This window comes from Phlebotomus papatasi, chromosome 2 (genome assembly GCF_024763615.1).
Source record: "Phlebotomus papatasi isolate M1 chromosome 2, Ppap_2.1, whole genome shotgun sequence".
In the NCBI taxonomy this organism is placed as follows: domain Eukaryota; kingdom Metazoa; phylum Arthropoda; class Insecta; order Diptera; family Psychodidae; genus Phlebotomus; species Phlebotomus papatasi.
In genome coordinates this window covers 17,874,195-17,901,457 of record NC_077223.1, presented here as the reverse complement: position 1 = coordinate 17,901,457, position 27,263 = coordinate 17,874,195, and the positions used below count along the sequence as shown (strand labels likewise).

At 34.0% G+C, this 27,263-nt stretch overlaps 2 protein-coding genes and 2 non-coding genes across 5 annotated transcripts in view; 2 read left to right on the top strand and 2 right to left on the bottom strand.

Moving 5' to 3' along the window:
* LOC129802850 (uncharacterized) overlaps nucleotides 1-17,898 on the top strand; it is a 30,404-nt gene extending 12,506 nt beyond the window's left edge. Inside the window, exons 1-4 of one of the 2 annotated variants that reach the window (XM_055849010.1) lie at nucleotides 3,236-3,684; nucleotides 6,234-6,978; nucleotides 15,633-16,190; nucleotides 17,119-17,898. In XM_055849010.1, the coding sequence (XP_055704985.1) occupies nucleotides 6,247-6,978; nucleotides 15,633-16,190; nucleotides 17,119-17,799 (1,971 nt within the window). In that variant the 5' untranslated portion in view covers nucleotides 3,236-3,684; nucleotides 6,234-6,246 and the 3' untranslated portion in view covers nucleotides 17,800-17,898. Of the gene's footprint in view, nucleotides 1-3,235; nucleotides 3,685-6,233; nucleotides 6,979-15,632; nucleotides 16,191-17,118 lie in introns of those variants that run through there. The other variant, XM_055849009.1, reaches the window with a different exon arrangement.
* Nucleotides 17,899-24,450: 6,552 nt separating this feature from the next.
* Trnae-uuc (transfer RNA glutamic acid (anticodon UUC)) lies at nucleotides 24,451-24,522 on the top strand. Its single transcript has one exon. It is a non-coding gene; the product is annotated as a tRNA-Glu (tRNA).
* A 175-nt stretch (nucleotides 24,523-24,697) lies between these two features.
* Trnae-uuc (transfer RNA glutamic acid (anticodon UUC)) lies at nucleotides 24,698-24,769 on the bottom strand. The gene has a single exon. It is a non-coding gene; the product is annotated as a tRNA-Glu (tRNA).
* A 35-nt stretch (nucleotides 24,770-24,804) lies between these two features.
* LOC129802849 (protein suppressor of forked) lies at nucleotides 24,805-27,263 on the bottom strand. The gene is made up of 3 exons (XM_055849007.1): nucleotides 27,125-27,263; nucleotides 26,705-27,027; nucleotides 24,805-26,633 (listed from the first exon to the last, which is right to left on the bottom strand). The coding sequence occupies exons 1-3, from the start codon at nucleotides 27,155-27,157 to the stop codon at nucleotides 24,848-24,850; spliced, it is 2,142 nt and encodes a 713-aa protein (XP_055704982.1). The 5' UTR covers nucleotides 27,158-27,263; the 3' UTR covers nucleotides 24,805-24,847.

The window sequence follows — 27,263 nt, the reverse complement described above, 5'->3', positions numbered from 1 at the left end:
TGTGTAATACTACAATATATTCTCATTAATTTATAATTATATTGAAATACAGTTACCAGCGTTTAAACAAATTGTAGTTCAATTCAATTTGTTGGACAGATTTCTCTGCTACGCTATATCAATAATTAGAACTTGTTAATAACATCTATCCAGTGATTCGCAAACTTATCACAAGCCATGGGGTCTTTAAGGAGGTAATTAGTTATTTGAACTTTAATAAAATCAAAAGCTTATAGAAAGTACAGACAGCCACATATATCAAGAGCGGCTCACAGTTGAGCAGAAAGTTCTCGCCCTCGTGCTATGAGGGAGCGCGACTGATCCGGGAGGCCTGTGGTGGATGACACTGAAATGGTGAAGACAGATCAGACCACAAGGCAGTCTATAATTATGGGTGAACATTGATTAGTGATGGCAGTCTTGAGATGGTTTCATAGAAAACCTCTGAATGGTGCCACACATGGGAGGCGTGTGGGAAAAAGGAAGCGGGAAAGGCGAAAAGAACACCCCCTGGATACATTGTATTTGCGCCACATTATCGTTCTGCAAAATAGAGAGAATGAAGATGCGTCCTCGCGGGGAATTTCACTCTAATTCGTTCATTTGAAGCGGAAATAGTATCCAGTGGAATGGGAAAAATTGTATTAGCCTCAACATTATTGTCCGCGGGGTATTATTGTTACAAAAGTGAATTATTATTACTACCGGCAGCTTTGGCTGATGAACATGCTAATAATGGTAGATAACTTTGCCCAATCCTTTCTCTATAATAGCGGTCATATAGCATTACAGAGGCGTATGTCCATTTGAATTTTTTTTAACAATATTATTAAAATTTAATAAAATTAAATTCAATCGATCGTGATCTGCTTACAACTCTTTCAGGACTATTCCCTAAGCACTAGGTCACAGAAAGAAAAATAAATTTTCCGGATGTTTTCTGATAAAGATTCTGTGTAAGCATTATTAGATGGATATTATAAATTTAGCCTCCATCATTGAAAAAATCAAAACGAAAGAAAACGAGTGAAGGATTTTTCGGAACCGAAAATGGTACAGGCGATGATGGCTATTGTTAAAAATCGGCAAAACGGCCAAAGAAAGAAGACAATGTTTATTATTTAGGGAGACTAACGAGAAATTATGCATTATCAGCTGTTAAATTTAAGTGTAACTATCAATAGGAATTGTTAGCAACAACTTTTGATTGACTATTGATAGACTTTGAGCAGTATAATGTTATTTTAGGAATACAGAAAAGGACCGGTAGTGCCAGTTCTTTTCATATGGCGCTTATCGTGAATTTATTTTCAATAAGGACCTACATTTTTAACATATCATGGAATATTAGGTGACAATTACAGTATTATTTAGGAAAAATACAGAAATACAATAAAAGAAAACGAGGCTTGATCTCCAATTAAGGGGGCTTCTGAATTAGAAGGCCAAATATTAGTAGTTTTTTACATTTTTTGGAAGAAAAGGAGACTATTACGCTTTTTAATTTAAAAATATTATAATACTGATGGTATCGTCGGATTGGATGCAAAAACTTTAGATCTATATCCCCAGAAAATTTTATGTTGATTAAGATATTCCTGCAAAAGTTACAAGAAAAAAACTTAAAATCAACGTGCCCAATTATTGAATTTTTTTGCCCACAATTTTGCTATAATTAATTTAAAAGTAGTGTTAACTAGAAGATATTCAATGCGTAAGTATGATAAAACAGTTTCAAAAGCTGAAAATATACTAATTGCAGTGAAATTAATGAAAATAAATTTTAGCTGTCAAACTTTAAACCTCTTTCCTGTAAAGTTTATTTTGGACTTACAATAGTCTTCTTCGGAACCGACGGTATGGTCATGTTCAGCGCATAAATTAAGAAATAGTCTACTCTACGGAAAAGCTATGCGATTAATTGTGGAGGGGCCTCGACGGGGCAGACCTAGGAAAAGGTGGCTGAATCAAATTCAGGATCTTGCCTGGGAGTTCCTTTGGACCGATCGCAAACATCTCCTTAAAGTGGCGAAGGATCGACTGGCGTGGGCTATTAACCTGAATGTCCTGGTCCTGTGACCCTAATAGGAATTAGCGGTTGAAGATGATGATGATGATGATGATGACATGAAAAATCGTAAATAATGAGAATGGAGAAAACGTGTTTCGAAGTTTGGAACGTTCGATCGAAAACGCACAAACGTGTTTGGCCATCTTTTACTGTCGTCTCTGTATATTCGAAAATACTACGAATTGGCTACTGAAGGTTTTGTGGTACGTTTTTGGTGAGTTTTATCGATTTATTATCGACAACTTTTTGGTTTTGTAATTCAGGTAACCCCTTTAAATGAATTTTATTATTCTGTAAATTCCGCTAAAAATTATAAATTTGAGAAGAACTGTGAGAGTTTGATGGTAACGGTAAAAATTTTTAAGGTTAATGTGATTCTACGTACGAGAGAAAAGTATTTTTCGCGAATAATATTTCTAGTAATTTTGAAAATAATATGTAAAATTATTATTTATTAAATTTTACATCAGAAAACACCATTGCATTGTCTTAAAATATTTTATAATTGACATATGTTTCTGTAATACTACATGAGCGACCGACATGGTAAAGGGTTTATTACATGTAAAATGCTTACACTTGCAGAATTCGTAATACAAAAAAAAATGAAGTGATGATTGCAAGACAAAATTATCATAGAGATATTTTAAACGTTGATAATGCTTTAGTCACGGATTATTTTTATTGCTCTGTAAAATTTACAATCGTTATTAGAAGCCCGATTTCGAAATTTTTTGAAAAAAATTATTAAAGGCATTGATAATTTCATAATTGGAAACAGCTTGAAAATAGAAACCTAGTATGAAGGTTTAACTTTACCCATCCTTCTTAACATTATCCACTGGAAAGAAATCCGATTACTTTACGATAATACCAGCCTCCTGCGGAGAATAATCAATTTGTTAACACGACTAACACTAATAATTTATTTTCTTAATCATTTTTATTATACCAGTAATACTGGCAAAGGATAAACTGAATGGGAAATTTTCCGGGTTATTTGTGAGTGTTGGTTAAATTTGAAAAAGGAAACCGAAGGAAAACAAACGCAAAGGAGAAATGGTCCCCAACTCCCAGCATCAGAATTATTCCCCAAAAGCGCGCATGCTCTGGAAAAAATCCTCACCCACCCAACATCCCAGCAGATTTACTCTCAAAACTTTCAGTCACATTTGCACTTTCCCCGGGTCGACTGGTCAAAGTTCTTCTGAAGAAACATTTCATTTAGTTTGTTTGTGTTTTTGCCCTGAGAAGAGAAAAAAAAACAACACCCCATCCTCCCTCTGTCTGCATATTTCACGCAAATTTGCCATCCAGCTGGGATCACACTATAAGTTCCTTCCTCTCGAAAATCCTTGCAAACGCCTCACCCAATTATGTGTGAACAAGAAAGAAAGTGAGGGTTGGAATTTACAAAAAAAATAAGAGAGACATTGTGTGAAAAAGGGGGTGAAAATGACTCTTTTTCACCGTCTACGTCAATTAGTCTTGGACAGCAGCTGCTGGCAGTAATCTGTGAAAAATTCTTCCGCAGAAATGCCCATTAAAAACATTTCTCAGTGATTCTCAGAAGTGGAAGTAATTGGAGGAAACCTGCAACGAAAGCAAAAATTGTGAGTTGTTGTTCAGGGTTTATTCATGTGGGGAAATGTTTCACGAAACCAATTGATAGGGGTTGGATACAGTTTATGGCAACTTAATATTATTTATTTGTCTCGATAATGCGTGGTTTAACCCTTAAACGGCCAGGAATACCACTAACGATCAACCAGGACTTCTGTAGCCCTATAATACAACCTATTAAGTCCTAAGTAAACATACTTTGTATTTTTTGGGCATGAATAAAATTCAATTTAATCTAATGCTTATTTAACAATCCTCACCAATTTTGATTATTGAAAGCGTTTTATAAAGGAAATTTATTCCAACCCTGAATTTTCATTACGGGGCTAAAGAATCTGGATATAGATTGGGTCGATAGTGGCATATTGTACTGGAAAAATTAAAACCTAAAAAAAATATTTTCTGAAAAATTGTTAGCTATAAATTGACTAAGAATTCAATGTCTTATTCCTGTACAAATTGTGAGAAATTTTTGTTAAAATGGAGCATTTTTAAGTAAGTCGTTTGCACACGCGTACGTAAATCTCTTCAAAATGCCCCATTTTGACGAATATTATTTTATAATACGTAGGCTTTTATTGCATTTATGCACTGGAAAAATGCCCATATTTCACAGTTTTTCCTAAGCATTGGCAATTTTCTTCAACATAATTATAATTTTTTCTAGTGCGTAGAGGGCATTGTGGCCATTACAAAAATATTAAATTTTTTTTTTCAAAATCTTGAATCGATATATCCAAAATGTTCAGTTTTATTCAAAAAGAAAAGTTACATAATAAACCTATGCATATGGATATTTTTTTAACCCTACATACTAGAGAAATTTATATCCACATTGAAGCAAACTGTCTATACGCTTTTGTAGGAAAAGCAGTGAAATATGGACATAAATTTGTCTAGTGTGTGGAGGCTATTAAAGCATCCACACGTTGTAAGAAATTTTTGTCAAAATGGATAATTTTCAATTAAATTGCCTGCATATGGTCTCGCAAATGGCTCATTTTGACGAAAATTTCTCACAATGTGTAGTCCTTTATGGCCTCTACACACTAGAGAAATTTATGTCCATATTTCAATTCAATTCAATTTATTTAAAAAAAATATTTGTCATTATTGAAGAAAGTTTGATAGTTTTCCTTATATATTTGTTAACAATTTGCTATAATACGCCAAATTGGTCTAAAATCCTATACATATTTCGTCAAAACGGACCATTGTGCTAAAAGTCGCCTGCATCTGTTCATGTAAATCGTGTCAAAATGTTTCATTTTGATGAAAATTTTAAAAAGTTACTCATTTATTTAAAAAGTTTTTTGATTCAATCTTTCGAAAAACATTTTTAACATTTATCATCAATAAGGGCTTCTGTAGGGTTCTCTTTTGATTGTTTGGCTGATTGACTGTTTCATGTTTAAGAGCTTGAATAGTGTTTCAGCTGTAAGAAATGATAAATGAAATATCTACACATAAAAATTGTACAGTCGACATGCTCTATAAACGCTCACTGTTTAATGCAAGTTCGTCCCATGCCCTCCTTTTTCTAATATGATATGAGGAATTAGGCAATCCAAAATTGTATGAGAATTAAGTTTAAAGATATATACTCTAGAAAATATGCTAAGTACAGTGTAAATTTTTATTAACTGGTAACGTTTTCTAGAGTTACATCAAGGTCATATTTGATGCCAAAAAGTTTCAAACTGAAGCTTTTGACTTGAAAATGATCCTTTCGTAATTTAAAACCAGTTCCGAAAGGTCAATTTTAAACTTTTCGAAGAATTACCTACTTTTCAAATTTTGGCGAGTAAGTAGGAGTCAGTACGAGTTAATTCTCATAAGACCTTAAGTGACTATGAACAAAATTCTCTATAAAATTCTCTAAATTAACGAAATACGGTGAGGCTACGGCGAGCATTTTACTGTCAATGTGATTCTGCCCTTAAGGGTCAAATACAGCTCCCTAGAGTATATTTCCCAAAGGACTGGAAAAGTTTATATTTATTCGAAAGGTCTTCGATTTTCTGATATTTTCGACTGGTTTTAATCGGTTATGAACCATTATGTACTTAAACCGATTAATTAAATTAAACTTATATAAGAAATTTAATTGTGTCAACGCTGCATTAATGGTAGAAAGGTGCAATAAATGCGAAAAAATCTTTTTCTAAAAGCAGTTTTTCTCTAGATCAGAAAATCTTGTAGAAATGTTTAAGTAAGACAGTATCATGATTCTTAAAACTTACCTATACCACTCCCTATTCAGTGGTAGTAATAGCCTCTATAAGTAAGGTACACTTTAAAAGTTTTAGAGACTTTTATGTTACAAGCATTGCAATGTTAAATTTCAATGTAAGATTTTAAAGGCCAATTGATAGACACCTTTAAAATTTTTTATTCTACTAAAAAGACATTTTCCTATTTTGAGTCAATTTCACAAATTCTAATGTCCTATGAGAGGGGTTCTTTCAATTTTCCATTTCCTCTTTAGATATATAAATTGATTTATCATTATGCGTTGCAATTATTGTTGCTATTTCAGGATCAAATACAAAATGACGGTTGTGAAAGTGTTGGAAGGTCGGCAGAGTTTCATGAAACTCTTGCTGATTTTCACCCTAGCTGTGGCACTTATTTTCTACTTTTTCAATGTGGAAACCCTCAAGTCTTCCCAACTCTACACGAGACTCCTACGCTTTACAGGAGATCCTCTCGATGATATAGATCCCGAAAGTGAAGCGTACTTTGTGAATACAGTGGGCTGTAAAATGCCCAAATTTCCCATTTTTGACACCCACATTCAGCGATTTATCACTGATCCAGCTGAAATTCATTGCTCAGCGGGCATTACGGCATCCAATGGAACTCACATCTGGATCCGGCTGAATGCCAGTGAGCTCCAGTCACTATACAACGTCACCGATCCCACTCTTCTCTCCTGCTACTATCAGTCATTTGCGCGGAAGAGCGATATGTGGATCAAGTTTCAGCATGAAGTGACGCCAATCGTGTTCGGAGAGCGTCACCGGGTATCCCCTGGGGAGGAATTCGTCAAAGTGACGTGCGACAACTTTGGCCTGGGTGAGATCTATCAGGACTTTCACTACTTCGTGCCCCACCGGACAGCCCCTGGGGATGCTGTACCACGCGCCAGTAGGCGGAAAGTGAATGTTATCGTCATTGGTATTGACAGCGTCTCCCGGCTCAATTTTCGACGCCAACTCAAGAGAACCACGCGAGTCCTGCTGGAGGAACTTGGCGCCATTGAGATGGAGGGATACAATAAGGTGAGAATTGACCTAATTTTCTCCACTCCATTTAACCGCCAATTGGCACTTTTTCAATGGGACATTTTTTTGCGCTGGAAAATCTCCCTGGGTGAAACTTTAATACCTCCTTATTTCCATATATTAATCTCCACAATCCGAGAGATTCAGTTTACTTAAGTGCAAGATACAATCTCAAGAAGAAAAGCAGAGAAAGCTTTTCTCTTGAAATTGCTCCTTGGAACTTTTTTTTTGCTATGTCAGAGAATTAATAAGTCTCTAGTCAGCAAGATGGTTGATTGCAGGCAATTCTTTAAGAGCTTTAATGTCTCTCTTTAAAAGTATCAATCAAAGGACACCACAGTCACGCAGGACTCCCACTGAGATGAAAATGTTATGGCTGAACGTTTCGTAAAGTTCAAAAACTTTCATGAAATAGAAAAATTGATGTTAAATAATATTAATTAAATTCAAAGTTTAATATTATAATGATATTTTATATACCCCTTTTTAAATTGTCGTAAGTATTTTGATAAAATGCCGATTTTTTATAGGGGAATGTAGGCATGGTTCGCACAGAGTGAACATTCAAACGATACGAATTTTCTCTTTGTTTGCAAAGAGCTGACCTACCATTTCTAATCTCGTTTCATGAGCTTAATGATGATCAATCTTATGGCTAAGAAAAGACGAACTAGCTCTTTGCAAACAAAGAGAAAATTCGCATAGTTTGAATGTTCACTCTGTGCGAACCATGCCCATATTCCCCTACCGATAAATTTTCTTTAAATCTCATGACCTCTCAAAAAACTCTCTATAATTCAATTTGGATTAAAAATGGTTTTTTTTGTATTTTTTTAATGTAGAAAATCAAATTTTAAAACGCCAAATGGGCTTTTGAAAAAAATTAGGGAAACCTTTGATCAACTTTTCTCAATGAAAGTTACAATGTTATTTCAGAAAAGCTTCTAAAGAATTTTTCAACTTTCCACATCTCAAAGTAATTAAAATTGGTTGAGCTGGGAGTTTTTGTTGAAAAATTTTTGTGACTTTTTAAAGAGGATTTTCCGTTAAATTTTTGATCGTTATTTCCCGGAACTTTCTTCAAGAAAAATTCTTCTTGCTGTGTCACCTTTCAGCTTACGAGATCTATTTATCAAAGTTAGGTTTAAATTTGTTTTTTTTTTAAACACATAAAAGAACATTTATTTATTGGAATTTCCACCAAGAAAAGTCCACTTGGAAATGAATCACAGAATTCTTGCTGGAAATGTTCCCATTTTCATAATTCGAAATCACAAAAGATATGAAAATGGATTTATGGTAAATTAAAAAAGAAATTAAATGAAGTTTCAACGAAAAATTGAAGCTACTTTTGATACATTTTCCTTAAAAAAGTCTAATATTAATAATAATATTTAAATATTAATTCAGTCTTTTAAAAACAAATGAAAAAAAATTTAACTATCCGACTGTCCGAACTACTTAAAATCATCAAAATCGGATTAAAACAGGATATATGCCAATTTTTCAAGTATAAAGTCTATACCATAGCTTTTATGACCTGAGAACATTCCCATTGTGACATTATTTACTAGCTAAAAACGCAATTGCCTCCAGGAAAAGCTGAGGTGGAACTTTTCGACACTATCGAATCGATAGTATCGATAAATCTATATCTATTACATTAAGTGAATATGGACTTTTTACGCAATGTCGGGCCATTCATTGTGAGATTCTTAAAAGAGTACTGTTGATAAACATCTATATTAGTTTCAGGAAGTGCAGCTATCGTTTAAATTTTTCGGAAATCGACAAACGATAGTATCGAAAATAAGTTATCATGACACCCCTGCTTAGCTCTAACAGAACGTTTTTGTACCTTTGTTTAAATCTGTTAGCTCTTTCCGGACCACAACATATCCAGCGAACAAATTTCAGTAAAACTCACTTTATTTTAAGTCTTAGTGGTCAACTATGATACTTTTGTAGAGAAAGAATTTTTTCCGCCTCTGGAAAATTGGAAAACTCATGGGTACTCTCGTCCCCAAAAGAACGAAAAAGAGACAAATTTCACTTTTCCAAAAGCCAATAATATCAATTTTCTGAATAATTTTTGCGTGTCAAATGACTCCTTTACAAGGTTGATTACTAAAACAAGAAGAATTATTGAGCAGTATCTTCTGGGATGTCCAGAAAGTGGTCAAGAGGACACCAAATTCCTGCTTGCCAACAGATTCCTCAAAATATTTCACACAAAAACACCTGACCTCTAGATTTTTGGGGACGAGAGTACCCATAAAGTTTGAACAAGTTTTGAAAATTTAAGAAAAAAATATTTTTCGAAATTATGCAATCTATAATTGTTAGTTATCATACTTATTGGCCCCGAGAGGTTTTCCCTTATTCTGGTCTAGAAATATAAAAAAGTCACAATATCTGCAAGTAAGCAGAAAATCGAAAATTCACGATTTTTGACCAAAAAATATCTTAGCTCAGGAGTTAATTGGGATCCTGCAAAAAATATCCTAGATTTGGACATCCTTATAGTCCAAAAAAAAATCCTTTTTCCATGGGTACCCAGAGTCCCAAAGGAGACGAAAGAGTTAAAGTCGTCAAAATCGATGCACAATCAAGGAGTAACTCGTTCCCATTTTTACTGATAAGGGTTTCCGCTTTCTTGAGTTTTGCGGTGCAATTATTGAGTTTCTCGGTTTTTGCGATGCAAAAATACTACAGTGTCTCAGGTTTCGCGATGTAATGCTTGAATTTCTTGGGTTTCTCGGTGAAATTCTTAGGGTTTTCGGGTTTTCCGTCACAAAAATTCAGTTTATTGAGTTTTGCCATGATCTTGTTTTTTTTTCGGATTTCGCGATGCAAAAATTGGGTTTTTCAATGAAAAAATTGAGTATATCGGGTTTCGCGATTAAATTCTTGGATTTCTAGTATTTCGCGCTTTAAAAGTTAAGTTTCTGGGAATATGCGAAGCATTTTCTGGGCAATTGACAAGGGTTTCACAATATATGTTACCAGTGTTACCCCTTGATGCAAAATTGAATAAAGGAACACAAGAGCCACTCTCAAGAGCAAAAACAGGCTATTTTAATAAGGAAATTCATATACGATAGCTTTTTCTTTGAGCAACTCATAATATCTTCGAAGAATAATTTCTAGGTGGATATTTTTTCTCAAAGGTAGTATAGTATTTCATTGAATTTTCAATAAGCTTAAATTCACAAAGATTGGATTAAAATTGTTCTTTTAATCTTTTGGAAGATATTCATTGCATTACATTTGAAAAATTTTTCTTTTAGGGATCAAATATACAAATAAAAAATTCATATGAAATTTATTAATTAGGATTTACCTTTTTCAACGTTGTTGTACGTTCTTGTAAGCACGAAGCACGGTATTTGATACAAAAATTTATAATTTAAAAATTTGAATGCATGGGTGGAATTAAGTTTTCTGCTTTACGTTACTCAGGGTAATTTTTCTTAAATGATTTTTCTTGTTTAGGGTAGAATAGCCTAATTCAGAACCTGCTTCAAATGGAAATTTTTCACAACGAAAAATGGGAAATCAGAATTTTTCTTTCAATAAATGTAGTAGGGGGAAGTGTTGAGCTTTTGAATTGAGACACTTTTGAGGCTCAGTTCCATTTAAAAATAAGAAAAGAAAGCCTTATTTCAAAGGTGTCCCAATTCAATGGTGCCCAAATTCTTCCTATTTTATCTATATCTCAATCTTAGTATTTGATTTTTTTGCGCTACAGATTAATCGAAAATTCATTCATATTTATAAGTCTTAATTTAAAAAAAAAATCTATAATTTGAAGCAAGTTCGCAATTAAACTATTCTACCCTACTCACAGGAAAAGATCAACCCATCTTCATTTAAATTCTCTCTTACACGATGAATTTATAATGAAAATCCAAGAGGAAAACTTGAACCCAAATTCCATGAAAGTTGCTTGGAAATACTTGAGAGACAAATTTTAGCAATAGGGTTGATTTTTATTGTGTAATTGTGTAAGCTCATATCAATTTCATGAGGTCGAAAGGTGTTACATTTGTTTCATTTTATATGCACCTTTTGCAAATGTTTACTGCAGTGAATATGATTTCGTCGTTCAAGTTATATACCTTTTCATTATGCGAAAATGTATAAAAGGTATAAAAGTTTCACTCCTAAAATGTTTTCTTTCTGTTGTTTTTTTCAAAAGAAGTGATGGGAATATTTTATGCACGAGATATATCCTTTGAAATACAATATTGTAAAAGTAGAAAGAGCATATTTTCCCTGTAGCGAATTTCATCTTAACATGTTGCAGAGGAAAGAATATTTCCGTGAAAGTTTTCTTCCTGCCTTTATAGTGAAAATTTATTTCATTTCCTTTTTCAATATTAATATTTTGGTTCAGTGTAGAATATGTGGGTAAAGCTTTATCAGCGTTTGAAACTTCCTATTGGAGTTTTCCCATCATTTCCCATCTTGCAAATATATTTAGGTGAGCTTTATTTTTGCAGTTTGTAAAATTCCTAGAATTTGAAATTGAAAACGTTTAAAAATTAATCAACAATTTGGTGATGTTCTTGGAAATCAATCGACTAAATAAAGCATTTTTATGCAATATTATTTTCATGATTTGGCGAGAAAAGCAATTTATTTAGCTAATTTCTTTATAAATTTATTTAATTTTATTTTTATGAGGAAGATTAAATTTATTGGTTAAATTGATAGATAGATAAATAGACAGACAGATATACTTTATTTCCAAGTATTTATTTATTAGCAATGCAAATTTTATTCAATTTTGTAAATAACCATGATAATAACCTCATTTGTTATTAAAACCAATAAAGTCATAGCATCTCTAATTATCTAATTATGTTCACCAGTTAATTTGTAAACTGATTATCAAATATTACCCTCTCATATTATTGAATAATTAAATGTAAATTTTACAATATTAAATTTAAATAATAGGTACAAAATTGAAAATTTTCAATTTCGAACTGAAATTATGTTTATACATTTTTATTATATTTGACAATCTCACTTTAGAATTTACTAATTAAATTAATTAATTACTAATTAAATTTCGGAAGATCCTTAAAATAACTATTAAATTAAGAAAAAGGAAAAATGTCTTATAAGGTAAAGTATCCTCGAGTCGACCGCCTCTCGACTTGCCCACTCTGGGCTCCTTAAGTCGACCGGTGGAAATATTTATTCAATTTATTTATTTTTGCAATAATATTTAGCGAATGGTTTAACATTATTGAGTCAATATTTCATAAATAATACGAATCAGTTGGAAATTTGTAAAAATTGACTATTAAAGACTGAAAAAATAATAAAAATGCGAAGCATGAAAGTAATTTCTTAAATTCGCAATTTTCCAGTAAATTATGGCATGCTTCTTAATATTATATTTGACCTTTTTCTTAAGGAATTATTTCAGTTATTACCCTTAAAGATTACTAGAAAATTTAAAGTTTTAGTCTAATCGGTAGTCAAGGACTTTATCTATGTTACTGTGCATCAATTTTAGTTCGATGATTAAGTTAAGTATTAATTTTGAGTCTTAAAATTGAAGGTGTATTTCAAATATGATGTTCCACAATTTGACCGGTCGACGAATCATAGTAATGTGAAGCTTTTTTCACTGAAATATTGTTCTATTTTGCGACAATTCCTAAAAGTGTGTTTTCCTATTTTATTTTAATTAATTCTTAATATTAAGTGTTATCCGTAAAGTGTACAAAAAGCCTAAGTTAAATTAATTACTTTATAGTTTTATAGTTTTGTGGTTTATTTAATTTTAAGAAAAAATTGGTGGTCGAGTAGAGGAACCCTAGGCGGTCGAGTAGAAGCACTCAAATATAAAAGTAGTCGAATAGAGGAACACTTCGCATTTTTAAATTTTTTTTTCTAATTTTAAATTATATTATGGCTAAATGAAATTCTCAATAAGATAGATAAAGATTTATTCTATAATATTAGGTAAAAACCTTATCAAAAAATACAAATTTTAACTGTTTTTTCATAAGTTTTTCCCAAATCTATCCTCCTTAAGTGGTCGACATTAGGTACTTTACCTTATTGCGTTTAAACTAAATACGTGTTAGAATTTTTATATTTCGTCACAGATTTACGACTTTACGAAACATCTTCGATTAGTTGCTTTAAAAGAATTTATTTTAGAATTGAAGTAAATTATAAAAGCATTAGTAAGATAATAGTATATAATTATAACTTATTCAAGCTATGTCGCTCTTCCACTCATTTCAGTAACTATACGTCTACCACCGGTTTAATACTGATAAACAGCCTCAGAAAAATTTGAAATAAATTACAATTCGTTTAATAAAAGATCTTAAACCAAATTTGGACTAACTGGAGATGATTTATCTAAGTAGAGTGCGATTTCACCATTATAAACGGTTCAAAATTTTAATTTCAAGAAAAGTCTTGATAAAAAAATTCTTATCAGGAAAAAATTTATTGAATCAAATTTGAGAAAAATCAATTTGGGGAAAATAAAATATTTAATTCTAAATAACTAGTATTTAAAAGGAATTACAAATTTAAGCTGCAATATAATAAATAAAAAATGGTAATTCATTAATTTTTTTTAATTTACAAGAGTTAATTTCACAATAATAATTTACAAATCGATCTTTGCAAATTACTGAATCTTTGAAAAAATTATTAGGAGAAAAAGAAAAGGTAAATTCTGGCCAGAACGATCCCACAGATAATTTATTTTGTGTTTGAGTAAGTTTATGGAGAGAGGGAGTCAGTCCTGGTTGGTTCGATTAAGGAGACGAGAGCATAGAACTAGAATAAAATTTTAAGAGACAGTAAAAAATTCTAATTTTCTTAACAAAAACTTTATTATCTTTTTTTTCTGTTTTACCTTTTGAAACATTTTTTTCTAGCTATAAATAGCATAGTCTATCATTTTTTCTGGAAGAAGAGTGATAGGAGAATAACGAACAACTCAAAAGATTTCATCAGTTTCACAAATAAACACAAGTAAAGAATTTTTTGTGCCACTTTATTGGGGAAGCAAGCAAAAAATGTAAAAGATTGTAAAAGATAAAGAAATTAATTAATGTGCATAAATTTTCTTAAAATGCTTTAAATTATCTTTCTATCAAAATCTGAAAATCTATCTTAAAAGTTATCTCTTTGTAAATTTATCACCATGAGATCTTCCCTTCAAGATTTGATACTTAAGTAAAGGAAATGTTTCAACGTTTCAAACGTTCATGCCATCGAATAATGTGAATTTCTTTTGTTTTTCGTAAGAGATTTACACTAAATTATCACGGAGTTATCAACAATTGATGATAAGCCAACTAATATTTAATAGAAATGTGTAAGACTTTTAGGAAAACTAAAAAAAAAATCACATTATTCGAAGGCATGAACGTTCGAAGGAAGAGCAGTTTCCCCTACTAATAGTTACTGATCACTGTCATTACTGTCTATTTCGTTTATCGATTACCTAGTTAATCAGTAATTTAGCCATGGCCAAAACGAATTATCTCATACAACACTCCATTTTGTATTAATCCGAAACACTTTCCCTTCTCTTAAGGATTAAGGTAGAATTATCTTTAAAAAATATAATTAAACAGTAGGGGAGACTGGGGCAAAAGTCACAAAACGGGTATTTTATTTTTTTACAAGCTACCCCTGTGCCCCAGAAGTTTCTAATTAACGCAGTTTTATAGGAAATTTACTGCTCTACAACTTTGTGAAAGTCATTTTCATCCTTTTTGTAAGGAAATACGTTTATCGAGCTATTTCCTAAAAGGTAATTTTGTAACCATTCTCAAAAATGTTGGGGCAAATAGTACCAGGCATGGGATATTATCACATTTTGATTTGCTTTATTACGGGCTTTCGTAAATTTACAAAAAATACCTAGATGACCCTTTTTCATAGGTAATTTATTCCTCTATACCTTTTTAAAACACAGTTTTCTTTATCTGAACGAGAAAAGCGCTTTTCTAGCTATTTTAGAAAAAAACACAAGAGACTACCAATCGTTTGACCAATGCAAAAAAAAGTGGCGGGACATGGAAGTGATGTTTCTTTTCGCCGTGAGACATCAGAAATTGCTTCAGGCTTTAATATTTTTTGCTCCATACCTTTTGTTACTTTTTACCCCAAGTGGTCATTGTGGAGCACAGAGGAAAAATGACACATATCCTATGGCTAAAGCATAGGATATGTGTCATTTTGCCTCTGAGCTCTACCATTCTCAATAAAAAGATTTCTGGAAAAAGAATCTTTGTAAAATTCAAAAATAAATAGAGGCTTCGTATTCAAAGAATCTAAATCATTTAGGAAATATTTACCAGTTTATCACTTTTGGAAAATAAGTAGGTAAAAATTGATATCTGCTGTAAGGAAAACATTTCAGAAATAGTGCTAAAAATTTCAATATTTTTTATTTTCTAAATTCCTTGTTCGAATTCTAAGAAACTTACGACTTTAAAGAAGGTCTATGGAAGCCATCTTTGGAAAAAATTTTAAGTTTCCCCTAACCATTCAAAAACTTATCTGGTTACGTTCGTGAATTACCTCTCTGGTCTCTGATCTAATTTTATTGCATTAATATGAATTAGATATCAATAAGGCTTTAAAATTTACAGGTTGGGGACAACACATATCCCAATTTGGTACCAGTACTCTCTGGCTTGGATGCCTCTGAGTTGGAATCTCTCTGTATGCCAGATAAGAATTCCACGTACGATAGTTGCCACTTCATTTGGAAGAACTTTGCAAAAAGAGGCTATTTAACGGCTTTCGCAGAAGACATTGGTTACCTGGGTTTGTTCAATTACTTCAAGAAGGGCTTTCGAAATCAGCCCACTGACTACTATACTCGACCCTTAATTACGGCTATGGAACGTCAGATTGCTTACCGGAAAGTGGGCAATGTGTACCTGTGTTATGGCAGCAAGACTCCTTTTGAGATCCTCTTTGACTATATTCGGAAATTTGTGCATAGTCTGCAGCAGAGGCATATTTTTGGCTTCTTCTGGACATCTTCCTTCACACATGACTATCTCAATATGCCCAAGTTAATTGATGGTGAGATTGTCAATTTCCTGAGGCATCTCAATGATGAAACTCTTCTCAATGACACTGTCCTGATTCTCATGAGTGATCATGGATTACGATGGGGAAGCTTCAGGAGTACGTATCAGGTGAGTACATCTGTGATAAATCTTTCAAAACCTACCACTTATCTCTCCATTTACTATAATTTTCATTTTCACTGACGCATTGTGTAGCAAAAACAATAAATAAGCAATCAATGCAGAAATATGTTCACCTCTGATTCTATTAAGTCAAACACTAACTGATGAATATATTCAACTTTATTTTGATATGATACATATTTATGACTTTGTGTGCGCTTTTTTATTATTTTTAATTAAAGTATTTTATTGTGATATTGAACTTGGCGCGGAAATGTTATGATATCCCAGACAATTGCCTTTCTTATTGGTAAATGGAGAAAAGGTTTTTTTTTCTTGTTAAAGTGCTACGGCAGCTTTATATTGAAATGTATTTAAATTTCTTATGTTTTGCAACGTGCAATTCATGAATTATCTGTATTTTTTCTCTTGTTCCTGCATTAGAAATCTTTTATTTTCCAGTTTTCAGGGTATTTTATTGCCAGGTACAACAAAATCTGGTTTAAACTGAAGTATTTGCAACAGAATAAATTTTCCGTGCGCGCAGTTAAATCGTTCTATTAAATCTGTATTTGTTGTAATGGTCAGGAAAATATAATATATAAGCATGGAAAGATAGTTCATAACTATTCAATTTTATTGTCATCACGAATGTTGTGATTTTTTCTTAATTTTGATCTGGCAGTAAGGTACTAACGGTAAGACGGCAGTGGACGCTGTACCAAAAATATTTCAACAGCTGCAAATTTATATCACGCTCTCAATGTCCATCTATCTAATATTTCATTCTTTTTTAGTAAACAATTCGTGATTCCTCTTTGATTTATTTATTTACCGATTTTAATTTTTGCTGATAATTTTTCCAAAATTCTGCCCAATCTGTTGCTGCCAGAAATCGCTCACTCTTAAGTACGACTCTTTGATTTAATCCCAGGGAATGATGGAGGAACGGCAGCCGTTCATGTACTCAATCTTCCCAAAATGGTTTTACACGGACTTTCCACGAGCCATGCGTCACTTCCGGCGCAATTCACGCCGCCTTACGTCACACTTTGACCTGCACGAGATGCTGCGTGATTTAAGTCGTCTGGAGCAACTGGAAGATGTTGCAATTGACGCTCGAGCGGCTGATCTTGCCACAGCTGATCCTCTTCCGCGTGGAATCAGTCTCTTCCTACCTATTCCTGCCACGCGAACCTGTGATGCAGCTGGTATCCTGCCGCATTGGTGCACGTGCCATGAGAAACAGACAGTGCCAACTATTGATCAGGGTGTTCTGCGAGTGGCTCGTTTTGTGCTGCGAGATCTCAATGACAGACTCGCAGAGGCCCCTCAATGTGCACATTTGCATCTAAACTCCATTCTCGAGGCCACAAGGGCTACTCTGACAGCCGATGCGGCCTTTAGAGTCCCAAGTGCTGGGCAAATGTTCGATCTGACGGTAAGGTTGAGAACAAAGCCGGGAATGGGGGAGTTTGAAGCGACAGTGAGGGTCAAAACGGATGAGGATATGGAACTGACGGGACCTATAAGCCGAACTAATCTGTACGGTAGGCAGAGTTCGTGCGTGAATGATCCCCAACTGAAACTTTACTGCTACTGTGGCCGACATTGAGACTTTTTTGTACCAAAGACCGCAAAGACCATAACTATGTAATATTGTAATCTTTTTCTTAATCCCTCGAAACAAGCATTAAATTAGCTATTTATCAAAGTTTTGTGTATGTATCTATCCTCTACTCCACTGAGGGTTGGTTTGGCGAGACTTTGTTTGTTTTAATCGAAATTTAGGGCGTGAAGGTCGTGGTTGAATTTCTTCATTCAATTGCCTTGAGTGCTTTTATGCTGCTTATTCTTTATGAAAACGAAGAACGTGAAATGTGATCAAGAAGCAATTTTATTTCAAGAAGAATGATATTCAAATTCTATTAAAAAAATTTACGTTAGAGGTAGAGAATTCAATTTATTTGCTATATATTACCGTGCTATTACACATAGGATTTTTTCAATTTGTAAATTCAATTTAATTTTCAGATGAATTGTTCTTATGCGTTATTTTGTATTAAAAATCATTTGAATTAATAGATTTTTGCTTATTTATTGATATAAACTAATACTTGGCCCACCAAAACTTTTTTAAACATGCTAAAATAGCATAAATGTGGTTGCTCAAATTAATTTCAACTCAGCAAATTAAAATGTTTAAAATTGCTCAACAATTCCAATTTTAGGCGACATAGGCACCCTCATTTTCGTTGTTTCTTTCTGCAAATAAGGTCCAACTATGTGAAGTAGTTCCTCAAATTCTTCAGTAGCCACCCACTATGATATTAGCTCCACAAACTCATTGTTAAGCTACAATAAATTGTAATAAGGCTCAATTCCATTTAATAATAGGAAAATAAAGTCCAATTTTAAAGGTAATCCAATTCACAGGTGCCCCAATTCCCCCTACCATTTGAGATTTCATAGAAGTTAGACTTGAGTGAAAATTCTCCTGTGTAAAGGTTTTTCCAGTGAACAAGTAATTTTTTTTATTGACTAGTTCTAAAATTTCTGCGGGGGATCCTAATTACGTTTAAGACTCTACTTTGTAATCGATTGGAATTTGAGAGCCGAGTTTCAAGCTTTTGAACGTATTATGGCCTCTACACACTAGAGAAATTTATGTCCATATTGAAGCATATTCTTACGCTTGTGTAGGAAAAACTCTTCAATATAGACATAAATTGCTCTAGTGTGTAGAGGCCATTAAGGAGGAAAATGTACTTTTTGCACATTAGTAGAAACTGTAAGTTCGGATTTTATTCGGATCGCCGAGACTTCCACTGATCTCTAAGAAAGACAATCTAATGTCTTGAACTTTTTTAAGGATCGTAATACGGATTTCAGAAGGTTTTGACCAGTTCCCGAGGATTTCAAAATCCTGGATGATAAGCAATTATTGATGAGTGACATTTATTTAGAAACATAGGAAAAATTTTGTCATTGCGAAGCTTGCGATCGTGCAAAGCATGGGCTTACGATCATCGATTAGAGGTCCTTTTCATAATAATGTTTTTTATCCAATCCTTTGCTGCCAAATTTTACGCAGGCTTCTCGAGGATCAGCTTAAACCTATTTAGGCCCTTAGGTCCGAAGCTCGTATAACACTAATCTAAAGAGTCAATTTCTCAATATTTTAGCTTAGGAATTAATCAAGCTCCTTACAAAAAAATATACTAAATTTGAATATCCTTTTGAAATCATCCACCAAGAATCGAATTTTAGCAATTCTAAATAGGCCATTTTTACCCAGAGTATTCATATTTTCTTTTAGGTACCCAGAGAGTCCAATAAGACGACAAAATGTTCACGGCATCCAAATCGGAGGATAGAGAAGAGGATTGATCTTTTTCAAATGGTTAAGGGCTCAAAGAAGATATAGCTAAAACAAACCATCTCCCTGTCTCTTCATTTTCCAGATTTTTTTTTCTATAAATCCTTGAATATCCTTCAAATTAAAGGAAAGGATTGAATAAGACGACTCGATTAATTCACTAAAAAAAAGGGTCACTGAAGGCAATAGGATCGAAGAAGGTAAGGGTATCAAGGAAATTTTAATCAAACAAAATCAGGAACAAATCGAGCAAATATTCTTAAAGTTTTGATATTTCAGGTCTTAACAATGTAATCTCGACCCTATGGTCATCAGTCATCCTAATTCTTTATTTTAAGAAGAATATTTTACTGAAGGATTCAACTCGTCTCATAGATTCTCTTATTGAATTTAAAAGATATTTAAGGACTTCTGAGTCAGAAAAATATGGAAAATTTAAGGGAAATGAAGAGATAAGGTATGGTCGGTATGGTTCATTCTAGGGATATATTCTTTAAGAGCCCTGCTGTACAAATCATCCATTGACACCAATATTCTAGGATGTTGCGTTATTGAAATAAAACAATCTGAACGCGTTTTTCAAATGTTCAATATTTTATACAACTTATAATGAAAAATTTCGAATTTGTGATCCTTAAAAAAAAACTTATAAAATTAACTTTACGAAAATAATCTAAACATTAGAAGTTTCCCAGAACTTCTTGGGGCTTGTGTAAAAAAATTTTTTTGAGAAAATTACCTGTGTCAATTTACCAAATAATTCCATTGGCTATTAGGATTTTTTATAATCTATGCATTCTCCTACAGTGGTGGAAATAAGTATAATTCCATCCCTTAATCCTTAAAGAAACTCAACAAAAAAAAGAAAAGTCAAAAAAATTCATACGTAGACCATAACGTCCTTTCATGCCATAAAAAATCGACATAGAATTTAAATAGAATAAAAAAATATAATAGAATTTTGTTTTTTAAGCTGGAAATAAGTATAATTCCACTCAATAAATTGAGCGCTAGGGTATTAATTTTCGACCAAATTTAGGTTAATATCTTTTAATAATTTCATTTTTAACAATAATTAATAAATTAAGTTTTATTTTCTAAAGTTTTGCATTAATTTTTGCTGAAATATATCATAGGAAAAATGTTTAACGAACAAAAATAAAGGAAAAATTAAATTAAGGCTATGGATCTTAGGAACTAAGAAAAATGACTAGTAGGGAAATTCTATAATTTTCGTGGCATCACGCGTGAGTTCGAAACCTGACAATGCCATTCGAGCTTTTTTTGTCATATCATATGAGTTCGAAAATGCAATTCATTGAATTTTTAATGAAATACCTTTACTTTATGATTTTATGAAAATACAGTACGTCTAGTACGTTGGTGGATTTGTTTAACAAAATTCATTGTCATTTAAATTGTCAGAAATCTCAAATATGTGAGTTCTGACAATGCCACGTGAGCTGAAATGGCAATATCACGGCTACAGAATCGCATTTTTGAAAAAGCTCTCCTAAAATTCGAACCCAATTTGTCATATGGCATTGCCAGGGCGTTACAGAATTCCCCTCTAGGTCCTATCAATTAAATTTCGGCGGAAAAGTCCTTTTTTTCACTGAAAAGCAACAGTGTTAGAGGGAAAGAGCTCTTTTGGCCTCTAACAACAGATGATTTTTGACCCTTAGGATACCTTAAGAGGCATGTATGGCGGATATATTGACAAGTTTGACAATTATCTGATAGGCACCTAGTCATTTTTCTTAGTTCCTAAAATCCATCTCCACCAAAACTTTAATTTTTCCTTTATTTTTGTTCGTTAAACATTTCCCCACGATATTTCGGCAAAAATTAATGCAAAACTTTAGAAAATAGAATCTAATTTATTAATTACTGTTCCCGCTTTGTAATACGGATGATTGGGAGACAATATGATAGATGTCCGCTTCGTAATCCGGATGGATTTTTTGAATTTGTTCAACGTCTCGCAAATATAATACAAGTTTTTTTTGTAGTATTAGAATAAAAGTTTTAAAAAGTATTAAAAAGACATAATTAAAGAATTTTATGCTATTATACTTCATTTATTAAACAAAAACATCACAGGATAATTCATTTTCACTGCTGAACACACATGAATACATGACCTCAAAATTATTTTAAATGTAACCGTCGATAACTCGTCCGGATTATGGAGATCCGGATTAGAGAGTGGGCACTGTATAGTTAAAAATGAAATTATTAAAAGATATTAACCTAAATTTGGTCAAAAATAAATACCCTAGCGCTCAATTTATTGAGTGGAATTATACTTATTTCCAGATTAAAAAACAAAATTCTATTATATTTCTAAAAATACTTAGAATAAAAAATCAAAATGTCGATTTTTTATGTTGGCATGAAAGGACGTTATGGTTTACGTATGAATTTTTTTCGACATTTCTTTTTTTTGTTGAGTTTCTTTAAGGATTAAGGGGTGGAATTATACTTATTTTCACCACTGTACTTATTATACTAGAATTAAACGATTTGCAATTCAATAATTCAATATTGGCTTCTAGTTTTATTTTTCGTTAAAAAAAAATAAGTATGAAAAGCACATTTTCTGATACAATCTACAATATCTACATCCAAATCGACCAAATCACATGTTATAATCTAAATTAAAAAAATATATTTTTAAGTTTTTACTTGTTCTCATTTCCCTCAAAAGGTTTCAGTATCAGAAGACTCATTTGGTGACTATAATAAAGTATAAAGTAAACCAAGGAGCTTCCAATCTAATGCTTAGGGATAGCAAAATATTGCTTATATGGTGCATAATCTTTATTACAGCAGCAGTAGGGTAAATTGGTACAAGTTGGACAATGGCAAAAGTTGGAAAATTTCGCTGGGACAAGTTGGACAGGCAATTTTTTCTTGATAAATACAGTACTAAATTTTAATTAGTATATTTTTCTATGTTATAGTTTAATTATTTGGTTCCTTGTGCTGCAAATAAAGTGAAAATCCATTCATATGAATAAGATTTAACGTATAAAATTCTCACCTCAATTGACAGTGTAACTTTTCACCGTCGAAAAAATACATCGATCGGCCATTTTTTCCTAATAAAAACACAAGAAGAGTGACTTTGGTTTTTCGGTTCTGTTGACATTTCTCAATATTTCTGGCAAATTTTAGTGGAATAAAGTGTTTAATCTCGATAGTTAACGGTACGTAATGGTTTTATTTGATATAATTACTAACTGTATGAAGAAAAAGTGCTTATTTGAAGCGTGAGCAAAAGTGACAAGTTGGACATCCGGAGATACGATTGTATTGCAGGGGTTTTCTTTTTATTTCAGATGGGTAAAAAGGCAAATAAATTGAAAAAGTACAAATCCTATACTCAAGACCAAGTGAACAAAGCACTGGAAGCTTTTCGTCAAGGAAAGTCACCAAGTCAGGTGTCAGTATTATTTGGGGTGCCAAGAACAACACTTTTTAATAAGCTGACCGGGAAATGTCCGGAAGAATGCTCTGGGGGAAGGCCTCCTACGCTGCCAAAAGATATAGAAGATGAGCTCGTTGAATGGATTTTAGGATGCAGTGACAAGTGGCATCCTATAACAAAAGATCAGGTCCTCAACACTGTGCAAATTATTTGTAAGAAGTTCAAGATTGTCAACTAGTTCACCGATGGAAGGCCAGGATACTCTTGGTTCAAGAGCTTTTTGAACAGATACCCAGAATTGAGACTTCGTACACCAGAAGCATACACAACCCAAAGAGCTGGTATTACCACTGAGTGGTTTGAGAAAACTCATGAATATTTAAAATCCAAAGATCTTCTGGAACTTCCTCCTGATCGCGTCTTTAATCTTGACGAAACGGGTGTAATGCTTTCGCCCAAAGGTGGACAGGTATCTATTATTATTCTATGGAGTTTTTAAATTCATGTTTGAAGTTCTTTGTGACAATTCGTATGATTAAAGAAAACTAAAAGAAGAGGCTATGCAAGAAAAAAAAAGAATTAGACTTCAGAAACAGAAAGAAAGGTTCAAAATAAAAGAAGAAAAGGAGCAAAGCAAGAAAATGAAAATATCCAAGAAAAAGATTTAATAAATAATATATATCTAAGCCTTAATGTTTTTTACTTTTTAATTATACACTTTACCCTAGTGGTACAATTGATTCAGTGTGTATGGCATTCAGTAAAAAATCTTGAAACTTGCACAACCTTCCCCTACGCATTGTCCAAATTCCCACATCCAACTTGTCCCACCCTGTCCAAATTATATTGTTTTGCACTCACGTATTTTTCTTGTATTTAAGAACTTTTCAAACTGTTTTTCAAGAATTTCCATGAAACGGTAATATTCTAGAAGAATCAAGGAGCAAATTTATGTATGTCATCAGGGAAAAATGTATTTATAATGTCTTTAATCTTGTATCAAAGTTCGAGCCTCTGGAAATTGTTCCAATTTATGCAACTTACCCTAGACTCTCTCAAATTCGGGCTTCACCCGAATTTGAGAATTTTACATACCGATATTTATGGTAAATTTCATGATAACCCCTAAATAATGCAAAATCACATCATAACTAAAACAAACCGTGGCAAAATTGAGCATATTTGCTTCATTAAACTTAAAAATTATCGATGAACTTTTTTTTCAAATTTTGCACGAATTAAAAAGTAGTCCGAACTTAAAATAACCGAATTAGCGAGAGTCTATTACTGTATTGTGTGACTCTTTTTGATAGTGTAACAATGGTGAAGTAGACAATTGCATTTGTCGACAATGTGAAAAGTAGACAATGCCCATCAATGATGATTCATGAGAAATCATTGAATTAAGCGCACTCTGGATAGCTTATAATGAAAGTTGCTTCAACAACCATCAGTCCCATGTGGTCTAGTGGCTAGGATATCTGGCTTTCACCCAGAAGGCCCGGGTTCGATTCCCGGCATGGGAAATTTTTTTCTCAATGCATTTAATTTTTTTCAGCAATTTTATAAAATACTTTTTATAAAATAGGATAATAAGTATGTTACGGGGTAGAAGGACAAATTGGACAAATTTACTTGAGATTTTGTGAGACTGAAAGAGTTGGAGGTATAATATAAAATGTTGAGAGACACAAAAAAAGCTTCCCATGCCGGGAATCGAACCCGGGCCTTCTGGGTGAAAGCCAGATATCCTAGCCACTAGACCACATGGGACCACAATCACCATTGGGATTGGAAAAATGGCCTACTGTTCTTCCACAATTACATTTATTTTTTTCAATTGAAATTCTCTCATTTATTGAATCTTTTCTGCTGTCTCAGACGATAGATATCGTTTGTTGGTGGCGCTGGAGCTGCCTGGTCGTCATCACTGTCATCTCCACCGGGCAGAATGCGTCTCCTCTTGAGTCCACCTTCGCCAGAGAAGGCGCTATCATCGACAATCCAGTGCACAGACTTGGCCAGATCGAAGAGTTTGCTGCTGAAGCCATTTTCGCCGGATGGAACAGGTGGTTCTGGAAGTTGTATACGATTGAAAATGTCAATGAGGTGCTCCACTGAGACAAAAGGTCCCTGGAAGGAGACAGGAGGCGGAAGCTGAGCACAGAGGGCAGCCAATGCCGGTGGCTGAGGGAATGTGCCACCGGCAAGTGGATGTTCTCCCGGGAAGGCATTGGGTTTTGGCTTATAGGGGATCATTTGCGACAGATCGAGTCTTGGCAGTTGATTCATGCTTTCCGGAGTGTCTGAACTGCTGGATTTTGCCGTGAGAATGCCCTTGGTATCTGAATATCCAATGGATTTCAGTTCAACTGACGAACACGGATAGAGATCGAGGAATTTGTAGCGATCAACGAGCTGTGCAGTTTCTTTGCCCTCAAATTCCTTCAAATTCTCCAGAACTGCACTCCTGCGTCGCTCAACCTTGACAATACTCGACAAATCTCCGATATTTGACTCAAATTCCAGAAATCTATTCCAAACTTCCACGGACAGATGCGGAGTTAGGCCTCCGGAAGAGAGGACTCTCTCAAACAAAACTCTCGTGTTGTTATCTTCATTGAGATGCGACAAATAGTCAATGTAGCACATGACATATTCTGGACTTCCGCCAAATCTCTTCAGTCCCAACTCAAAGATCCGGAAGGCAATATCCTTATCTTTGCTGCAGTAGTATTCCATCAAGGCTGCTGCCACAAAAACATGATAGCGCGAACGAATGTCTTCCCGGGCATTCTTGAACACTGCCCTGGCGGACTTTATGCCTTCGGCTCTTCTGGCAAACTTCATGTACTGCACGTATGCCAGAGTTGGATCAATGTCCGGGATTGAGAGGAATTTATTGTACATCTGATGCACTTTTTCGTATTTCATGCGTCCCTCCTCAAAATCCGCATAAGCAAAGTACAGCAGCATATTCCTGCTGAGAACCCCATTTGTGGCTCTCTCGAGAACATTTGCTGCCTCGTCGCTAAAAGTCCTGGCAGCATTGACATCTCCCTTCTCCGTCAGCAACTTCGAACTTTGGTCCAGGAACTGTGCCGCCTGATGCCAAACAGCTGGATGATGCGTCAGCACCAGGAGACACTGTTCAGTGGCAAACATTACGCGCCTGGTCACCAGAGCTGTATCTTCACTCCTCAATGGATTGGACTTCTCGAAAGCAATGTACTTCTTCCACAGTTCCACCTGCTTCATCTCATCCTTACTGAGACTCGGTGGCAATGCTGGCAAATTCCTATTCAATCCACGCGTGACAATCTCCAGCTCCTTAGCCACACGGCGGGCATTCATGTAATCCCGAGAACGTTCGAGACTCATCTTTTCCGAGATGATGGGATTGATGTTCTGCTCAAAAGCTATATATTCCTTCCAGAGGATCTCAATGCCAATGATTGGTGTGACGACAGCCTTCTGATAAACCTTCCGGACAGCTGTAATCTTCTGATTCTCTGCATAACTCCCCACAGCCTCCACACTCTTCAGGAATTGAATATAATCCGACCAGATGGAATACGAATGGAGATCCATACCAATTTTCTCCAATGCGAAATCATATGCCTGAGCCAGCTTCTCCCTGAACGGTAAAAAAAATCCCAAAGGTAATCCCATGGAAAATGAGGTTATAATGCCCCAAAATTGACTCACTTGTGCGTACTCAGTCCAGACTTGGTCTCTTTCACATACGTCAAGTACTGCTTCCACAGATCAATATTGAGAATCTTCACGAGGCACCGCTGAAAGAGTTTCTCCACTCTCTCATAGTTCCGGGCACGCATTTCCTGCTCAATGTAGATTTTCCAGAAGCGTGCTGTTGTGGGAAAAACTGATACCAGAGACTCATACAGAGATCGCACTTCATGCACATGACGACTCTGTCCTTCACGGATGAGCACAGACCACGATTCCACATCGTAGGGGCGCAATTCAACTGCCTGCTGGGCCCTAACAAGCCTCTCATGGCCCCATTCCTACAAACAAAAACACACCAGACATTCAATCCCATTTCCCACTGATTTTATCCCCCCGGCATGGTAATTTCCACGACAATTAATAAATATAACTCACAATATCGAACTTTATCTGCTCTTTGAGAAGCATTTTTGCCGGGAAATGTGGAAAAATTCACAGAAAAAATGCAAACAACACCATAGTAAAGCAGCGAAAATCGAATCGATGAAACGCGACAACAAAAGCAGTGTTGCCA

Coding starts and splice junctions, on each gene's coding strand:
- LOC129802849 (XM_055849007.1), bottom strand. CDS start 27,157: ATGCTTCTCAAAGAGCAGATAAAGTTCGATATT. Junction 27,028..27,124: donor AGCAGATAAAGTTCGATATT/GTGAGTTATATT, acceptor TTTTGTTTGTAG/GAATGGGGCCATGAGAGGCT. Junction 26,634..26,704: donor TCTGGACTGAGTACGCACAA/GTGAGTCAATTT, acceptor TTTACCGTTCAG/GGAGAAGCTGGCTCAGGCAT.